Source organism: Nerophis ophidion, linkage group LG26, assembly GCF_033978795.1.
Source record: "Nerophis ophidion isolate RoL-2023_Sa linkage group LG26, RoL_Noph_v1.0, whole genome shotgun sequence".
NCBI classification, from domain to species: domain Eukaryota; kingdom Metazoa; phylum Chordata; class Actinopteri; order Syngnathiformes; family Syngnathidae; genus Nerophis; species Nerophis ophidion.
Window position 1 is genome coordinate 18,215,190 of NC_084636.1, and position 18,675 is coordinate 18,233,864.

General features: G+C 41.1%; 1 protein-coding gene across 2 annotated transcripts in view; it reads right to left on the bottom strand.

Annotated features, from left to right (window-relative positions):
* qsox1 (quiescin Q6 sulfhydryl oxidase 1) overlaps positions 1-18,675 on the bottom strand; it is a 74,451-nt gene that overhangs the window by 46,967 nt on the left and 8,809 nt on the right. Inside the window, exons 1-5 of one of the 2 annotated variants that reach the window (XM_061888893.1) lie at positions 14,005-14,231; positions 13,878-13,926; positions 10,785-10,887; positions 9,513-9,603; positions 7,489-7,634 (exon numbers count right to left, since the gene is read on the bottom strand). In XM_061888893.1, the coding sequence (XP_061744877.1) occupies positions 7,489-7,634; positions 9,513-9,603; positions 10,785-10,887; positions 13,878-13,926; positions 14,005-14,187 (572 nt within the window). In that variant the 5' untranslated portion in view covers positions 14,188-14,231. Of the gene's footprint in view, positions 1-7,488; positions 7,635-9,512; positions 9,604-10,784; positions 10,888-13,877; positions 13,927-14,004; positions 14,232-18,675 lie in introns of those variants that run through there. The other variant, XM_061888892.1, reaches the window with a different exon arrangement.

Consider the following 18,675-nt stretch of genomic DNA (forward strand, 5'->3'; position numbering starts at 1 on the left):
GCCCCCTGAGCTAAAATGAGCTTGACACCCCTGACCTAGTGGTATGCCAAATAATCACTTGATTTAAGTACAGTATTTTATGTTCATATACTCAGTCTAACTGTTAAAACCATGTGTTAAGTTACAGTGGCGAAAAATATTAAATACACTTCTTAAATAAAACCTCGGCCATGTTTTTAATGAATACTTAAGCCTACTGCGCTACTGTACTTCAAAGTTTGTCATTATGGTGGTACTTGTAGAGCCAAGTTTTTTTTTGAGAAGGTAGTTGGTGAAAAATGTTTGAGAACTACTATACTAAATGATTGGTCAAAAGCCCCTCATGTGACTACAGGGAGCTATTGTGCTGCCAACTTTGAAACAGACTTGGCCATACTCCCTCTCCCAAGCCCTTGCGAGTGAGAGCTTTTCTCGAGCCAATTCCAGCTGCACTCACATTCACACTCTAGGGCAGGGATGTCTATAAAGTGCGGCCCGCAGGTAATTTTTTTACGGCCCTGTGGCACATTCTAAAAATATGATTAAGTAAAAGATGTTGCATGCACCTGGCGATAGGTTGATTGGCAACACTAAAATTGGCCCTAGTGTGTTCGTTGTCTCTCTGTCTGTGTTGGCCCTGCGATGAAGTGCCGACTTGTCCAGGGTGTACTCCGCCTTCCGCGCGATTGTAGCTGAGATAGGCTCCAGCGCTCCCCGTGACCCCGAAGGGAATAAGCGGTAGAAAATGGATGGATGGATGAATGTTGCATATTTTGCGTTTGCCGTACAAAAATACAAGCAGTTTTTTTTAAAGAAGGGCCTAAAACGAACAAACGAAAAACATAATTAACAATAACACTTACAATTGACAAAGAGATCTGAAGTTGATCTCGAGACTATTGTGTTAAAAGTAAACAGTAAAAAATTTATAATTTATTGTTTAACATTTTCATGATAATCCTGTTGGATCCTTAATAATTTTGGTGTGATTTTTTTTTAATTTTATTTTTTTTTTAAGTGTCATGGCTCAAAAAAAACAAATAATTAATATCAATGTTGTTATGAGTTATTGACCTTTTAAGGCTACAATTATGTAATCTAAAATATTCCACAGTTTATTGGGTGAAAATGTTGCATATTTTGTGATTTTTTCCACAAAAAACAGGGTTTTCTTTGACAACAATAGCATACAACTAAAATTTTTAAAAACATATTGACACAAAAACCTAATGTGGGTCTAGAAATTTAAACCTTCAATAATAATAAAAATAATAATACTGAACAGACACTTTTTTTTTTATATTTTTTTGACCAAAACCCTTTGGGGTCCCCGGGATCAAGCCTGAGTGGAGGCTTGAATGTATATTTGTTATACATGTATTGTAATGGTTTTTGAAATAAAAAATATCAAAATGGCCCCTGCTTGCTTTGATCTTTTAGTGTGGGGTCTCTCAGTGGAGAAAGTTTGGACACCCCTGCGCTAGGGCAATTTGTCAATCACAAAATATCAGTGACCTGGCCCGATACAGCTCTGACACAGTGACCCACTGGAAAAAGTGTTTCAGTGGATGGGCAAGTTGTGAGGTGAAGTGAATTATATTTACATAGCGCTTTTCTCTAGTGACTCAAAGCGCTTTTACATAGTGAAACCCAATATTTAAGTTACATTTAAACCAGTGTGGGTGGGACTGGGAGCAGGTGTGTAAAGTGTCATGCCCAATGACACAATGGCAGTGACTAGGATGGCGGAAGCGAAGATCGAACCTGGAACCCTCAAGTTGCTGGCACAGACACTCTACCAGTCGAGCTATACCGCCCAAAGTTATGAAATGACAGATGAAAAGTTATGATGATGACATTTAGATAAAGGCGATAATAAAAGCAGTCATCAAATATCTCTAACGCAGCTAAGGATTCTAATTTTAATTATTGGTATAGAAAACCTGTAACAAAAAAAAAGTGTCTTAAGATCAATATTTATTTTATTTTTTTTAAAACAGGTCTTGATAAGGAGAGGGGGCATCATACATTTAGGGCCATCTTTACATTCAGGTCAAATAGGTATGCACCAGCATGTACAAACCCCGTTTCCATATGAGCTGGGAAATGGTGTTAGATGTAAATATAAAAGGAATACAATGATTTGCAAATCCTTTTCAACCCATTTTCAATTGAATGCACTACAAAGACAAGATATTTGATGTTCAAACTCATAAACTTTATTTTTTTTTTTTTGCAAATAATTAACTTAGAATTTCATGGTTACAACGCGTACCAAAGTAGTTGGGAAAGGGCATGTTCACCACTGTGTTACATCACCTTTTTTTCTTTTAACAACATTCAATAAACGTTTGGGAACTGAGGAAACTAATTGTTGAAGCTTTGAAAGTCCAATTCTTTCCCATTCTTGTTTTATTTATCAACAGTCCGGAGTCTGCGCTGTCGTATTTTACGCTTCATAATGCGCCACACATTTTCGATGGGAGACAGGTCTGGACTGCAGGCGGGCCAGGAAAGTACCCGCACTCTTTTTTTACAAAGCCACCCTGTTGTAACACGTGCTGAATGTGGCTTGGCATTGTCTTGCTGAAATAAGCAGGGGCGTCCATGGAAAAGACGGCGCTTAGATGGCAGCATATGTTGTTCCAAAACCTGTATGTACGTTTCAGCATTAATGGTGCCTTCACAGATGTGTATGTTACCCATGCCTTGGGCACTAATGCACCCCCATGCCATCACAGATGCTAGCGTTTGAACTTTGCGTCGATAACAGTCTGGATGGTTCGCTTCCCCTTAGGTCCAGATGACACGATGTCGAATATTTCCAAAAACAATTATAAATGTGGACTCGTCAGACCACAGAACACTTTTCCACTTTTCATCAGTCCATCTTAAATGATCTCCTGCCCAGAGAAGCCGGCGGCGTTTCTGGATGTTGTTGATAAATGGCTTTCGCTTTGCATAGTAGAGCTTTAACTTGCACTTACATGTGTAGCAACAAACTGTATTTAGTGACAGTTGATTTCTAAAGTGTTCCTGAGCCCATGTGATGATATCCTTTAGATTGATGTCGGTTTTTGATACAATGCCGTCTGAGGGATCGAAGGTCAAGGTCATTAAATGTTAGTTTCCGGCCATGCCGCTTACGTGGAGTGATTTCTCCAGATTCTCTGAACCTTTTGATGATATTATGGACCATAGATGTTGAAATCCCTAAATTTCTTGCAATTGAACTTTGAGAAACCCATCCATCCATCCATCATCTTCCGCTTATCCGTGGTCGGGTCGCGGGGGAAACAGCCTAAGCAGGGAAACCCAGACTTCCCTCTCCCCAGCTACTTCGTCTAGCTCTTCCCGGGGGATCCCGAGGCGTTCCCAGGCCAGCCGGGAGACATAGTCTTCCCAACGTGTCCTGGGTCTTCCCCGTGGCCTCCTACCGGTTGGACATGCCCTAAACACCTCCCTAGGGAGGCGTTCGGGTGGCATCCCGACCAGATGCCCGAACCACCTCATCTGGCTCCTCTCGATGTGAAGGAGCAGCGGCTTTACTTTGAGTTCCTCCCGGATGGCAGAGCTTCTCACCCTATCTCTAAGGGAGAGCCCCGCCACACGGCGGAGGAAACTCATTTCGGCCGCTTGTACCCGTGATTTTATCCTTTCGGTCATGACCCAAAGCTCATGACCATAGGTGAGGATGGGAACGTAGATCGACCGGTAAATTGAGAGCTTTGCCTTCCGGCTCAGCTCCTTCTTCACCACAACGGATCGGTACAACGTCCGCATTACTGAAGACGCCGCACCAATCCGCCTGTCGATCTCACGATCCACTCTTCCCTCACTCGTGAACAAGACTCCTAGGTACTTGAACTCCTCCACTTGGGGTAGGGTCTCCTCCCCAAACCGGAGATGGCATTCCACCCTTTTCCGGGCGAGAACCACGGACTCGGACTTGGAGGTGCTGATTCTCATTCCGGTCGCTTCACACTCGGCTGCGAACCGATCCACCGAGAGCTGAAGATCCCGGTCAGATGAAGCCATCAGGACCACATCATCTGCAAAAAGCAGAGACCTAATCCTGCGGTTACCAAACCGGACCCCCTCAACGCCTTGACTGCGCCTAAAAATTCTGTCCATAAAAGTTATGAACAGAATCGGTGACAAAGGACAGCCTTGGCGGAGTCAGACCCTCACTGGAAATGTGTTCGACTTACTGCCGGATATGCGGACCAAGCTCTGGCACTGATCGTACAGGGAGCGGACCGCCACAATAAGAAGGTCCGATACCCCATACTCTCTGAGCACTCCCCACAGGACTTCCCGAGGGACACGGTCGAATGCCTTCTCTAAGTCCACAAAGCACATGTAGACTGGTTGGGCAAACTCCCATGCACCCTCAAGAACCCTGCCGAGAATATAGAGCTGGTCCACAGTTCCACGACCAGGACGAAAACCACACTGTTCCTCCTGAATCCGAGGTTCGACTATCCGGCATAGCCTCCTCTCCAGTACACCTGAATAAACCTTACCGGGAAGGCTGAGGAGTGTGATCCCACGATAGTTAGAACACACCCTCCGGTCCCCCTTCTTAAGGAGAGGAACCACCACCCCGGTCTGCCAATCCAGAGGTACCGCCCCCGATGTCCACGCGATGCTGTAAAGTCTTGTCAACCAAGACAGCCCCACAGCATCCAGAGCCTTGAGGAACTCCGGGCGGATCTCGTCCACCCCTGGGGCCTTGCCACCGAGGAGCTTTTTAACTACCTCAGCCCCAGAAATAGGAGAGTCCACCACAGATTCCCCAGGCATTGCTTCCTCATAGGAAGACGTGTTGGTGGGATTGAGGAGGTCTTCGAAGTATTCCTTCCACCTATCCACAACATCCGCATTTGAGGTCAGCAGAACACCATCCGCACCATACATGTTGATAGTGCACTGCTTCCCCTTCCTGAGGCGGCGGACGGTGGTCCAGAATCGCTTCGAAGCCGTCCGGAAGTCGTTTTCCATGGCTTCCCCGAACTCCTCCCATGTCCGAGTTTTTGCCTCCGCGACCGCTGAAGCTGCACACCGCTTGGCCTTTCGGTACCTGTCCACTGCCTCCGGAGTCCTATGAGCCAAAAGGACCCGATAGGACTCCTTCTTCAGCTTGACGGCATCCCTCACCGCTGGTGTCCACCAAGGGGTTTTAGGATTGCCGCCCCGACAGGCACCAACAAACAACCTTGCGGCCACAGCTCCGATCTGCTGCCTCGACAATAGAGGTGCGGAACATGGTCCACTCGGACTCAATGTCCAGCACCTCCCTCGTGACATGTTCAAAGTTCTTCCGGAGGTGGGAATTGAAACTTTGTCTGACAGGAGACTCTGCCAGACGTTCCCAGCAGACCCTCACAATGCCGGACAGACCTGGCAGGCCCAAACTTTGAGAAACATTGTTGTTAAACTGTTTGACTATTTGCTCACGCAGTTGTGGACAAGGGGGTGTACCTCGCCCCATCCTTTCTTGTGAAAGACTGAGCCTTTTTTGGGAAGCTGCTTTTATACTCAATCATGGCACCCACCTGTTCCCAATTAGCCTGCACACCAGTGGGATGTTCCAAATAAGTGTTTGATGAGCATTCCTCAACTTTATCAGTATTTAGTGCCACCTTTCCCAACTTCTTTGTCACGTGTTGCTGGCATCAAATTCTAAAGTTAATTATTTAAAAAATCTTTATCAGTTTGAACATCAAATATGTTGTCTTTGTGGCATATTCAACTGAATATGGGTTGAAAATGATTTGCAAATCATTGTATTCCGTTTATATTTACATCCAACACAATTTCCCAACTCATATGGAAACAGGGTTTGTAAACATACCTTAAAATGTAAGTTGCCAGATTGTGCGGGACCTAGAGTTCATGGCGTATTTAACTACAAAAAAAAACGTTATATTTTAAAACGATACTACAGCCGTAGTTCGTCATGGAATGCTGCAAACTGGAAGTTGCAGCTGGAGCTGAGACATACAATGAATATCTGCTGCGTTGATACAAATCAGTACATTATGATGATTACCTCTTTTTTTTAAGTGGTCGCTGTCTGATTACGTGGTGCTGAAAGTGACATCGCTCACATAAATGATGTTTGGTGAACAACACAAATAATTGGAGCTCTCAACTACCTTCAACTTAGTAGAGATCCCAAATTCTTTCAGCTTGTGATTGCTCCTCAGCAATTAGGTTGTGAGTGCGCCACTAGAAAAAAAATGTTTCATATCAAAAGACCACAGATGTCATTTGGATGAATGATGCTTTCTGCTTGTACTTTCTCATCATTGCATCCACTGAATATTGGACGCAGGTAGCCCACAACAAGATGACTGTTTGGCTGCTTGGTTATTATTGACTGCCATGCAAACTATTTTGAGGACCTATAAGATTGTTCTCTTGATCATTTAAGTGTGCAACCATCCATCCATCCATCCATTTTCTACCGCTTATTCCCTTTCGGGGTCACGGGGGGCGCTGGCGCCTATCCCAGCTACAATCGGGCGGAAGGCAGGGTACACCCTGGACAAGTCGCCACCTCATCGCAGGGCCAACACAACCATACTTCAGAATTTTTTTTTTGAAAGATTGCCATACCACAGCCACATCAAAATGTCTGCTATAGATAACCATTCAATTCCATGCTTTTTCTTAAAACTCCCTTTAACGACTCTTCCAAGGCTGTTAATTATGTAAACATTTTTTCCCTGTTTTCACATTCAAGTGGGTCTTGTGATGTAAGATGCTATGTAATCCTTTGATTTGAGACACAAGTTTGTGATTGTGAGTGTGAATGTTGTCTGTTTGTCTGTGTAGGCTCCAGCCCCCTCCCACCCGGAAAGGTAGGAAATGGATGGATAGATAGATGGACATCTAAATATATAACCCTGTCAAGAGGCGCCGGAAGTTGGGAGACCCGTCAGCGATCCTGTTTTGTCTCCCTGTAATGTTTGTCTGATCTTGAATGGGATTGTGCAGACAATTTTAATTTCCCCTCGGGGATTAATAAAGTATGTCTGATTCTGATAAGACAAGATGGAAGTGTTTAATCATGTAAGATATGATTAACACAGTCTAAGATGAAAATACCAGAGAATAAAAAAAAAAAGTCTTAAAAAAAAAAATAAAGACGTTTTTCTTTTTTATATTCGAGGCCTTGAGGTTTATACTTGCACATTCACAGGTGATGCCAAACATCTTCCCCCAAGCGAGTAAGAGCTTTTTGTTCTGTCACTCAGACACGTCAGAGTAAACAACTGTTGCGGAGCTGAAAAATATCTTGTTTGGAATAATTGTATGACATATTACTGATATTGGAAACATTATTTAACAAAGAGATAAACAATTTAAGTCTTTGATTCATTTTTAAAAATGACAATAGTTTTGTTTTTTTTAAATAGGTCTTGAAAAAGAGGCACTGTCTTGTGGGTAGTGCCGTTTTTTGTAGATCATTACAAAGACCCACAATAGAAAAACACTTACACTTTGAGTCTGGTGAAGTTTCCGCCGGGGTAATAAAGGTAACAGGACGGAAAATCGGTTACTCCCATTTTGGTCACAAGGTCTTCCTCAGTTTTCAGGACCCTGCGCACTGCAATGTTCTCGTACTGCAGTAAGTCCAAGGTCACCTAATGTACACATAATTGCATTGTATGAGAGTGTGCATTATGTTACATTTCGCCAGTCTTAGTTTTGCAGGATAACTAGGCTGGAAATCAAGTCAAAATTAAAAAGCCGTAATAGAGAAGCAGTGATGGGTAAGCTACTTAAAAATGTAGTAAGCTAGGCTACTAGTTACTCTCGATTAAATGTAGCTTGAGCTATCCCCACAGAATTGTAGCAAGCTACAGTACAAGCAAAAGTAGCTTGTTTCAGCAACATTACAAATATAGAAATATTTATCTCAACTTAACTTTCCACCAAACAAATAGGTGCTCAGTTAGATTGTTTATTATGTAGCTTACCACCACCAGGTGTGAATGAATGATGGGTTCCCACTTTTCTGTGAGCGCTTTGAGTATCTAATAATAGAAAAGCGTGATATAAAATCTAATCCATTATTATTATTATAATAAAAACAAACTGGAAACAAGTCCTCGGTCTGGGTTTTTAACATTTCTTTAAACTTGCAAAGTTGCGTTACCATCATCGCTTGGTTCAAAAAGTAGCGACTGTGACGAGCCGTGCATTTCCCACCTAGGCCTTCAGTGTAACCAACTTTAATGATTACCTCCCAAAATACCTTGATGTATGTCACCACATGACCATTGCTGGAGAAATACTATACAGGAACACATTTACGCCCTACTGGGCATTGACGCACATCAAGTGTTCAAATCGGGGGGGTTTTCTGGCGCATTGAAAAATCTATTAAAATGCATCAGCAATTAAAACATATGTTATGTGGTACTGTCACAATTAAAATTAAAAAGATATTAAAAGTGAATAAATAAAACATTTGAACTCAAAAATTGTAGTAGATCCTATTCGACGTCATATAAACCAGTGGTACCCATCGTCGTCGGCTTATTCGAGTGGAAATGGCGGGCATTTCCCCATTTCATCGCCAGAACAGCTGAGCTAGCTTTCGGGGTCGGCTGACATTATCTCACAAGATGTAGTATCTCTTTAAATATTTATCTTGAAAATGGCCTCGCAAATATATATCTGCCGCCTAATCAACGTTTTGTTCTCCTTCTCTGCTATGCCAATATGGCTACTGAGCAACACTTCCTTCTTCCTGCTAAATTAAGGTTAGGTGTTATAGGTGTTATTTACCCTGGATAACCTTATCTGGCTAATGTAAACGGGGCCTTAGATAGGCTACTGTCAACAACTTGTGATCTGATTGGCTATCGCAACTGTCTCTCAACTCTGTGTTCTCAAATTCATCCGCGTAAATGTCAAGTGCAATGTGAGGCAAGCTAGAAGGCCTTACTGCGAAGAATAAACATGTCTGGAGTTTAATGCAAATTAGATTTTACTCAGCTGGAACATTCTTAAGTAACATGCTGATAGCTACAGTTGTGGATCAGATAAAAATAGGTATGGCTACTGCGCAACACTTCCCGCTTTCTGCTAAATTGAAACCTGTGAATGGATACTCACTTTGGAAATGACAAGTGAGTATCCATTTACAGCCTCGTCAACATCAGGCTACTTAGGCCATGTCTAGACTAAGTCATTTAACCCCTTACAAGTATAAATATTTAGCCTAAGCCCCGTTTCAGCCACACTAAACCAGCATTAAGGTCCCCTTCCTCGGATAAATTTTTCCACGGGTAAGTGAGCCATGTAATTCTTGAATCTGTGGCATTTAGCTTTGTATGGACTCATTGATCGTTTACAAAGTGAGTTTGGAGAGGAAGTGACGCCTCGACGGCACACCACTGCTGGCAAGCTACTGGGAAATGTAGTTAATCGCTACTTTTAGCTGGTAACCACTTATCACTGGTACAGAGAAGATGAATGCAGAATGATGAAAGTTTGCTGTAGCCTGTTACTACCTCTCTGCCGATGTAGGAGCTAACATCCTCAAAGATCAAGGCGAGATGTTGGACGTTGTTTGTCTCCAAAAAGATGTCGATTTCAGCTTGGCTGGGAAGAACAAACATGCCGGAGTTGAATGCAAATGAGATTTTATTGGAACATTCTAAAGTAAACAAGTAAAATAGCATGCTGATAGCTACAGCTGTGGATCACAAAAAAATAATAGAGGTTCTTAAAAATAATGGACACTATTAAACACCGGTTTTCCTTTAGGGATTAACATCAACCCGCCAAAAAAATGGTGAAAGAAATTAGAAACAGTCTCACATATTCACATATCAAATGTTCATTAATGTTCATTCCTTTTTAAATAAACAAAATCCAAATCTAAATGTGGAACATATTTGAAAGAGCAACTATCTAAAAGCTGATACACAAAACAGGATTGATTTGGGACTGCTATCTTTTAAAACCAATAATATACTATTTTAACAAAAATGCTAACAATCTTTAACGTTTTAAACACCATATATTGAATATATCTTCCACTGGAACCTTTTAAGGTCACACAGAACACAAACAGTTCTGTAACCTTTAACTGGTACCAAATATGGTTCTTTGGCCTAGAAACGGCTACTTTCTACATGTCATACAGGTGTAAATATAAGGTAACCACTCTATCATAAGTTTGATAACAAGTGACAATTACTTCATGTAATTTATATTATCTTGTGAGATTGTGCACATACAGGTGAAACTAAAAAAAATGTGAAGAGCTTGCAAAAGTTCCTTCATGTCAGCAATGAAACTTTAAATTTTGACATTTTCAATTCGAGGTGTAAGTCAATCAGCAAAATTATTATGTAAAAAAAAAAAGGCTCAAAATATATTGAATTGCATGTTATGAGCCTATGTCATGTAATAGTTTTTCAGAATCAGAATCAGAAATACGTTAATAATCCTCGAGGGGAAATTAACATTTTCAGCACAATCACATTCAAGAGCGGACAAACATTACAGGGAGACATTATAAATCTAATTGCTGTGTATAATCAAACTTTTGAACATTACATTTTTTTGACATGTTCAAATTTAGACAGAACTTTACTGCGGGTCTTTTACTGTACAAGATATACAATCTGAATTCCCCCCAGGATTAATAAAATATTTCTGATTCTTATTCTGAGATAGAATTACTTCCCTTGGTCATCTATGTCAAGGAGGAACTGGATCATTTTACCCAAGCTTGCAGGCCTTAAAGGGGGCTTTGTGCGCTTTTTGTTGTCTACCTTGTAGGCTCCAGTGGGGGGCAGGCTGGGGGCCATGGCTCTTGGTGACTTTCCAGTTTATCAATGATTTGGTGTCGGAGACCTCGGACATCACGAGGAAAGCCTGGAGGTCAATGAACATCGAGCGGACGTTAAACACTGCTGTTTGTTCTAACAGCAGGGTCAGCATTGACCCAGAAAACTAAATCACGCAAATATTGCTTTGTACACTGAATAAATAAACATTATTAATCCTCTGAAAAATAAGAAATTCATAAAAAGTATTCATTATGAGAAAGTCAGTGCACCATGTTTACCGGAGGCTACGTGTTAGGAATGATAAAGTCTGATCGCGACTGGCAGAAAGGATCTGTAGCGCTCCTTTCAACATTTGGGTTGCAAAAGTCCAACTGTGGCTGCAGTATATGTGGTGAGAGGCATTACTCATATTTGCCCTGATCTTGCTCAACGTTTTGTGCAGCTTGCCAACTACCCACAACAGATTTAGCCTTTTGGATAATATTTTGCATCATATTTCTATTATCCAAAGTCATCCACGAGTGCTCTGTACTCCTCCTCCCTTCCCCTCTCAACACTCCACACTGTGGCTGTGTCATCTGATTATTTTAGTAAATGACACAACTCGTAACAGTTCTTAAAATCTATAGTGTAGGTGGTAAACAGAACAATTTTTAAGTAGGCTACAGTTCCCTTGGTGTATACTGCGGTCAGCCCATTGGGTAGTTAGTAATCCAGGTGATGAGGGGGACATCCAAATACAAACCCTGTTTCCATATGAGTTGGGAAATTGTGTTAGATGTAAATATAAAGGGAAGAAAATGATGCAAAGTTCAAAAGCCAGCATCTGTGATGGTATGGGGGTGCATTAGTACCCAAGGCATGGGTAACTTACACATCTGTGAAGGCACCATTAATGCTGAAAGGTACATACAGGTTTTAGAACAACATATGCTGTCATCTAAGCGCCGTCTTTTTCATGGACGCCCCTGCTAATTTAAGCAAGACAATGCCAAGCCACGTTCAGCACGTGCTACAACAGCGTGGCTTCGTACAAAAAGAGTGCGGGTACTTTCCTGGCCCGCCTGCAGTCCAGACCTGTTTCCCATTGAAAATGTGTGGCGCATTATGAAGCGTAAAATACGACGGCGGAGACCCCGGACTGTTGAACAATTGAAGCTCTACATAAAACAAGAATGGGAAAGAATTCCACTTTCAAAGCTTCAACAATTAGTTTCCTCAGTTCCCAAACGTTTATTGAGTGTTGTTAAAAGAAAAGGTGATGTAACACAGTGGTGAACATGCCCTTTTCCCAACTACTTTGGCACGTGTTGCTGGCATCAAATTCTAAAGTTAATGATTATTCGCACAAAAAAAAATGTTTATCAGTTTGAACATCAAATATTTTGTCTTTGTAGTGCATTCAATTGAATATGGGTTGAAAATGATTTGCAAATCATTGTATTCCGTTTATATTTACATCTAACACAATTTCCCAACTCATATGGAAACGGGGTTTGTACATGCTTTACAACTTCTCCCCTTGCAGCCTAAGCGATGTTGAAGGCAGACAAAAAGGTAGTAGGGGCGGCATGGCGTAGTGAGTAGAGAGCGGCTGTGCCAGAAACCTGAGGGTTGCAGGTTCGCTTCCCACCTACTGACATCCAAATTGCTGCCGTTGTGTCCTTGGGCAGGACACTTCACCCTTGCCCCCGGTGCCGCTCACACCGATGAATGAATGATTGGTGGTGGTCGGAGGGGTCGTAAGCGTAAACTGGCAGCCACGCTTCCGTCAGTCTACCCCAGGGCAGCTGTGGCTACAAATGTAGCTTACCACCACCAGGTGTGAATGAATGATGGGTTCCCACTTCTCTGTGAAGGCTTTGAGTATCTAACAATAGAAAAGCGCGATATGAATCTAATCCATTATTATTATTATCATTAGTTGTAGGTACTAACTCATGTTATTTGTATTATTTGTGGTGTATTTTATTTGTACAAATGATTGGCTTTTAATTTGGTGATTGGTGGGGTTGTTAGTCACGTTAGGTGTGGCACGTCTGCAGTAATCATATCAGTTGTTCACTTGGTGTTGTCATCGAGGAAGTAAGAAAGTGACGGGGGATGTTATTGACCGCAATTCGAGCACTTTGATAGAACGCATTCAGTTTGATAGAACGTATTGATAAACATTTAGTTTGGGAAGTTACTATTGTTTCAAACAAATACATATTTGAAACGCAACACTGAAGCGATCATTTTTGGACAAGCCAGTGTGTCCGGCAGATACAACTTTTTAACCTGTTCAGCCTCTTGGCGAATATATTTCCTTTTTTTTGTGGATAGTCGCCTGACAGTAGTCTATCCAGGACTCTATCTTGATAGGCTGTTACATGCAGTCGTCATCAAAAGTTTACATACACTTGTAAAGAACATAATGTCATGGCTGTCTTGAGTTTCCAATAATTTGTACAACTCTTATCTTTTTGTGATACAGTGATTGAAGCACATACTTGTTGGTCCCAAAAAACATTCATGAAGTTTGTTAATTTTATGAATTTATAATGGGTCTACTAAAAATGTGACCATATCTGCAGGACAAAGATAAGTGAAACTTGCCAATGGACATGTAACCAAATATTAACATTGATGTATGTATACTTTTGACCCAGCAGATTTGGTCACATTTTCAGTAGACCCATAATAAATTCATAAAAGAACCACACTTCATGAATGTTTTTTGGGACCAACAAGTATGTGCTCCAATAATTATCACAAAAAAATAAGAGTGGTACCAATTTTTTTAAACTTAAGACAGCCATGGCATGGTGTTCTTTACAAGTGTATGTCAACTTTTGATTGCAACTCTAGATAAAAAGTTGGTTAACATGCAGAATAATGCAGAGTATTGTACACTGCCAACTACAATAATAACCATACTTATAAATAAATAACTATGTGTCATTCAAACTGAGCATTATGTTGACAATTGCAGATGTGTTATTACATTGTGCAGGTGTACCTAATGAAATGGTCAGTGAGTGTCTATTCATTCAGTATATTTGGCTTGAATTGGCTCTTTATGCAAAATGATACCTTTGAATGCCTGTCCAACAGAATCCTCCCGGCTGTAGGCATGGAAGAACTGTGAAGTAAAACAACAATAGTTTTGGGTTACAGTAAAAGTGGAGGTAGGAAAGCAATCGACTCAGGCGGGCCTCACATGGCAATGAGAGAGGCAAAGCAAGGTTGTGTAAAGCTTTGTTGCCGTGCAGCCATCTCCTTGCCCGCAGCAAAACCTAAATCCCTTGCTGGCTAAATGACGTGCAGATTGTCTAAACCAGTGGTTCTCAAATGGGGGTACGCGTACCCCTGGGGGTACTTGAATGTATGCCAAGGGGTACATTAGATTTTTTTTAAATATTCTAAAAATAGCAACAATTCAAAAATACTTTATAAATATATTTATTGAATAATACTTCAACAACATGAGAATGTAAGTTCATAAACTGTGAAAAGAAATGCAACAATGCAATATTCAGTATTGACAGCTAGATTTTTTGTGGACATGTTCCATAAATATTGATGTCAAAGATTTGTTTTTTTGTGAAGAAATGTTTAGAATTAAGTTCATGAATCCAGATGGATCTCTATTACAATCCCCAAAGAGGGCACTTTAAGTTGATGATTACTTCTATGTGTAGAAATCTTTATTTATAATTGAACCACTTTCAACAAGTTTTTTGTTATTTTTATATATTTTTTTCCCAAATAGTTCAAGAAAGACCACTACAAATGAGCAATATTTTGCACTGTTATACAATTCAATAAATCAGAAACTGATGACATAGTGCTGTATTTTAATTCTTTATCTCTTTTTTTCAACCAAAAATGCCTTGCTCTGATTAGGGGGTACTTGAATTATAAAAATGTTCACAGGGTGTACATCACTGAAAAAAGGTTGAGAACCACTGCTCTAAACTACATTGTGCACTGGAAAAGAAGAAGGCATTTGTTGAGTTAACTTAATGACATGGCTCAGGTTTTTATCCATTTCAAGACTGACTTTTCATTTGTGAGTCTACAAAAACTGCAAATGTCAGTACAAATGTTGCATATCCAGAAAATAAAAAAAATGAATGTGTCTTCTGAACACAATACAGAAAGCAGAGTATACAACAAAAAGGAGAGATATCCGTGATGTAATTATTTACAAATGTTTGCCGTTTTGCTGTCAAACTGAGATCGTATGCGTTTCCAACAATGCTTTTGTAACATTACAGGTGTAGTTTACAGTACATTATATCGCAGAACAAAAAGAGTAGGTTACAAGGGTGACTGCAGACTTGTGGTTCAGCAGTAAAAATGCATGACCATGATGTGTGGAAAAGCCGAAAAAATGTAGTTAGATTTCTTTCCAAATCAGGGGGAAAAAAGCAGCGGATTATGCACAATAGTTTCCTTTATTCTTGAAACAATTAGTGGGCTTAACTAGCAGATTTGCTTTTGAGTAAGTGAGTTTGCTAGTTGAAGAGTAAATGTGTGACAGTGAAGGATGACTAAGTTGACAAACATCTATGAAGCCCCCTCTAATTGCCACTGTTCAAAGTAACACTTGCATGACAACAGGAGTTCAAAACTTTCAGTCATGGAAAGGTTGCTGTCTAAAGAAGCAAACATGACATCAGCAACAATGAGAAGTGAAGTTATTTTAAACTACCAGATTTCCTTGAACTCACGCAGGGCATAAAGTATGCGCCTGCCTTGAATTACTGCCGGGTCAAAGTCGCTTCCCAAAATAATTAGCGCATACTTAGTATTACCGCCTGGCCAAACTTGTGGCGTCACGAGTGACACTTCCCCTGTCATCATTTTCAAAATGGAGGAGGCTGATTTCAAAACCGGTAATTTGAAATCACATAAAGGGAAGAAGATTAAGAGCTATTCAGTAGGATTTAAGGTGCAAGCTTACATGATAGTCAAATTTTTACTGCATACCTTTGGTAAGTGCCGGAGTGAGAAGAGGTTTTAAAATAATTAGCGCATGATTACTTTTACCGCATGCCTTTGGTAAGCGCAGGAGTGAGAAGAGGTTCTAAATTAATTAGCGCCCCGGCGGCAATTCAAGGAAATACGGTAAATTACATTTCTATTGGAATCCATTATTAACAACTCAATACAATTTACCACTGACATGGAAACATGAGTTAAAAATATTGTTTCTTTAAAAATAATGTTTAAAAAAAGTGCAATGTATTATTTGAACGAGAATCATTCAGTCAAATACTCTTCCTTAGTGCTAATTCATCATGAGGTGTCTTCACTGGTCCACCAATGTCATACACATAAGTGTAATCTTGCGTTGCCATGAGTGGAAACTGGAGAGGTCTTCAAAGAGTTTGATTGATTGATTAAAACTTATTAGTAGATTGCACAGTACAGTATATATTCCATACAATTGACCACTAAATTTGTTTAAGTCGGGGTCCACGTTGATCAATTATTGGTATGTCACCCCTATTCTATAAAAAAATGTATTTTCTGGAGTATATTTGGAGGACTTTCCCGCTCATCCCAGACTGTGTAATCATTAGTTAGTTTTAGCAAAGTAACTCAAAAGGTTATGAGTGGACTTTGGTGAAATTGTCAGGAAATATTCTAAATGGGATAAGGAAAAACTTTCTACATTTTGAAACTGATCCGAATCATTTCATGAAAATGTCTTTATTTTTCTCCTCCCCGTCAGGACGTCTGGCACCCCCGAAGGTTCACCAGCCTAATACCCAATAATGGCTGAACTTATGGTTGTATTACAACAATATATTTCATACTTGCCAAACCTCACGATTTTCCCGGGAGACTCCCGAATTTCAGTGCCCCTCCCGAAAATCTCCCGGGGCTAACAATCTCCCGAATTTCTCACGATTTCCACCCGGACAACAATATCGGGGACGTCCCTTAGAAGCACTGCCTTTAGCGTCTTCTATAACCTGTCGTCACGTCCGCTTTTCCTCCGTTCTACCAGCGTGCTAGCCAAGTCATACAGTAAATGCAGCTTTAACACACACACACAAGAGAATTGGTCAACAGCAATACAGGTCACACTGAGGGTGGCCGTATAAACAACTTTAACACTGTTACATATATGCGCCACACTGTGAACTCACACCAAACAGGAATGACAAACACATTTTGGGAGAACATCCGCACGGTAACACAACATAAACACAACAGAAGAAATACCCAGAACCCCTTGCAGCACTAACTCTTCCGGGACGCTACATTATACAGCCTCCGCTACCACCAATCCCCCACTCCCATCTCCCGAATTCGGAGGTCTCAAGGTTGGCAAGTATGATATAGGGGTCGGAAACCTTTTTGGCTGGCTGAGAGAGCCATGAAAGCCAAATATTTTAAAATGTATTTCCGTGAGAGCCATATAATAGTTTTTAACAATGAATGTAACTAAATGCCTGCATTTTCTTAGTAAGACAAACATTTTTAGAGTATTGAATGTCTCTTATTCTTTTTAAGAACATAGTTATTCTGAAGCTAACCAATAATAATCAAATACTTCTTATCATGAATGCGACTTCTTGAACAGGTGCGGTAGGAAGCGGATATTTTGACACTGTGATTACCACCGTAATTATGTAGGTAGGTAAGTATTCTTATTGCCCAAGTACAACACAACTTTGTTGATTGACTGATTGATTTGATTAAACAAACAAACAGTGTTTAGGGTCACAGAACAGCTATGGGGAGAAAAAAAAACTCCAGAGCAAAGCATATATACGTATCACAACATACATCTCCAGACTTGCAACAGAGGGGAGGGAGTGGGGGGCTACGGTGGCGGGCTGCAGCTCTTCAAACACTGCCCAGTTGTCCATCACCCCTAAGGGATTCGCGTCAAGGGCGTTGGATGAATTATTCCCTACTTATCGTGTTAAGCAATGTCAGCTAAGATTTATCTTGAGAGCCAGATGCAGTCATCAAAAGAGCCACATCTGGCTCTAGAGCCATAGGTTCCCTACCCCTGATATATGTGGTTACAATGCTTACAAATTCCTGTTTTGGGATTGCGGTTTGGGTGAAAATGTGTATAATACATCGAAAATTACCAAAAAAATAAAAATAAACAGGGGAAAATCTTGATATTTTAGTAGACTCGGTAGGTAAAATATGTCAATTGGTTACTAACCTGTGAGACCATGATCACGGCATTGTGAGAAATGTGCAAGGTTGCTACAAATGAGCTCGCTCATTTAATAACAGCGTTAGCAATATGTATGGTGGGGATGGTGTTCTGCTGACCTCGACTGCGGAAGTTGTGGATCGGTGGAGAGAATACTTCGAAAACCTCCTCAATCCTACCAGCACGTCTTCCTATTAGAAAGCAGAGCCTGGGGAATCTATGGTGGAATCTCCGATTTCTGGGGCTGAGGTTGCTGAGATAGTTAAAAAGCTCTTCGGTGGCAAGGCCCCGGGGGTGGATGAGATCCCCCCGGAGTTTCTTAAGGCTCTGGATGCTGTGGGGCTGTATTCGTTGACAAGACTCTGCAGCATCGCGTGGACATCAGGGGCGGTGCCTCTGGATTGGCAGACCGGGGTGGTTTTCCTCTCTTTAAGAAGGGGAACCGGAGGATGTGTTCGAACTATCGTGGGATTACACTCCTCAGCCTTCCCGGTAAGGTCTATTACAATGTATTGGAGAGGAGGCTACATCGGATAGTCGAACCTCGGATTCAGGTAAAACAGTGTGGTTTTCGTCCTGGTCGTGGAAATGTGGACCAGCTCTAAACTCTTGGCAGGGTCCTTAAGGGTGCATTGGAGTTTGCCCAACCACTCTGCATGTGCGCTGTGGACTTGGAGAAGGCATTCGACTGTGTTT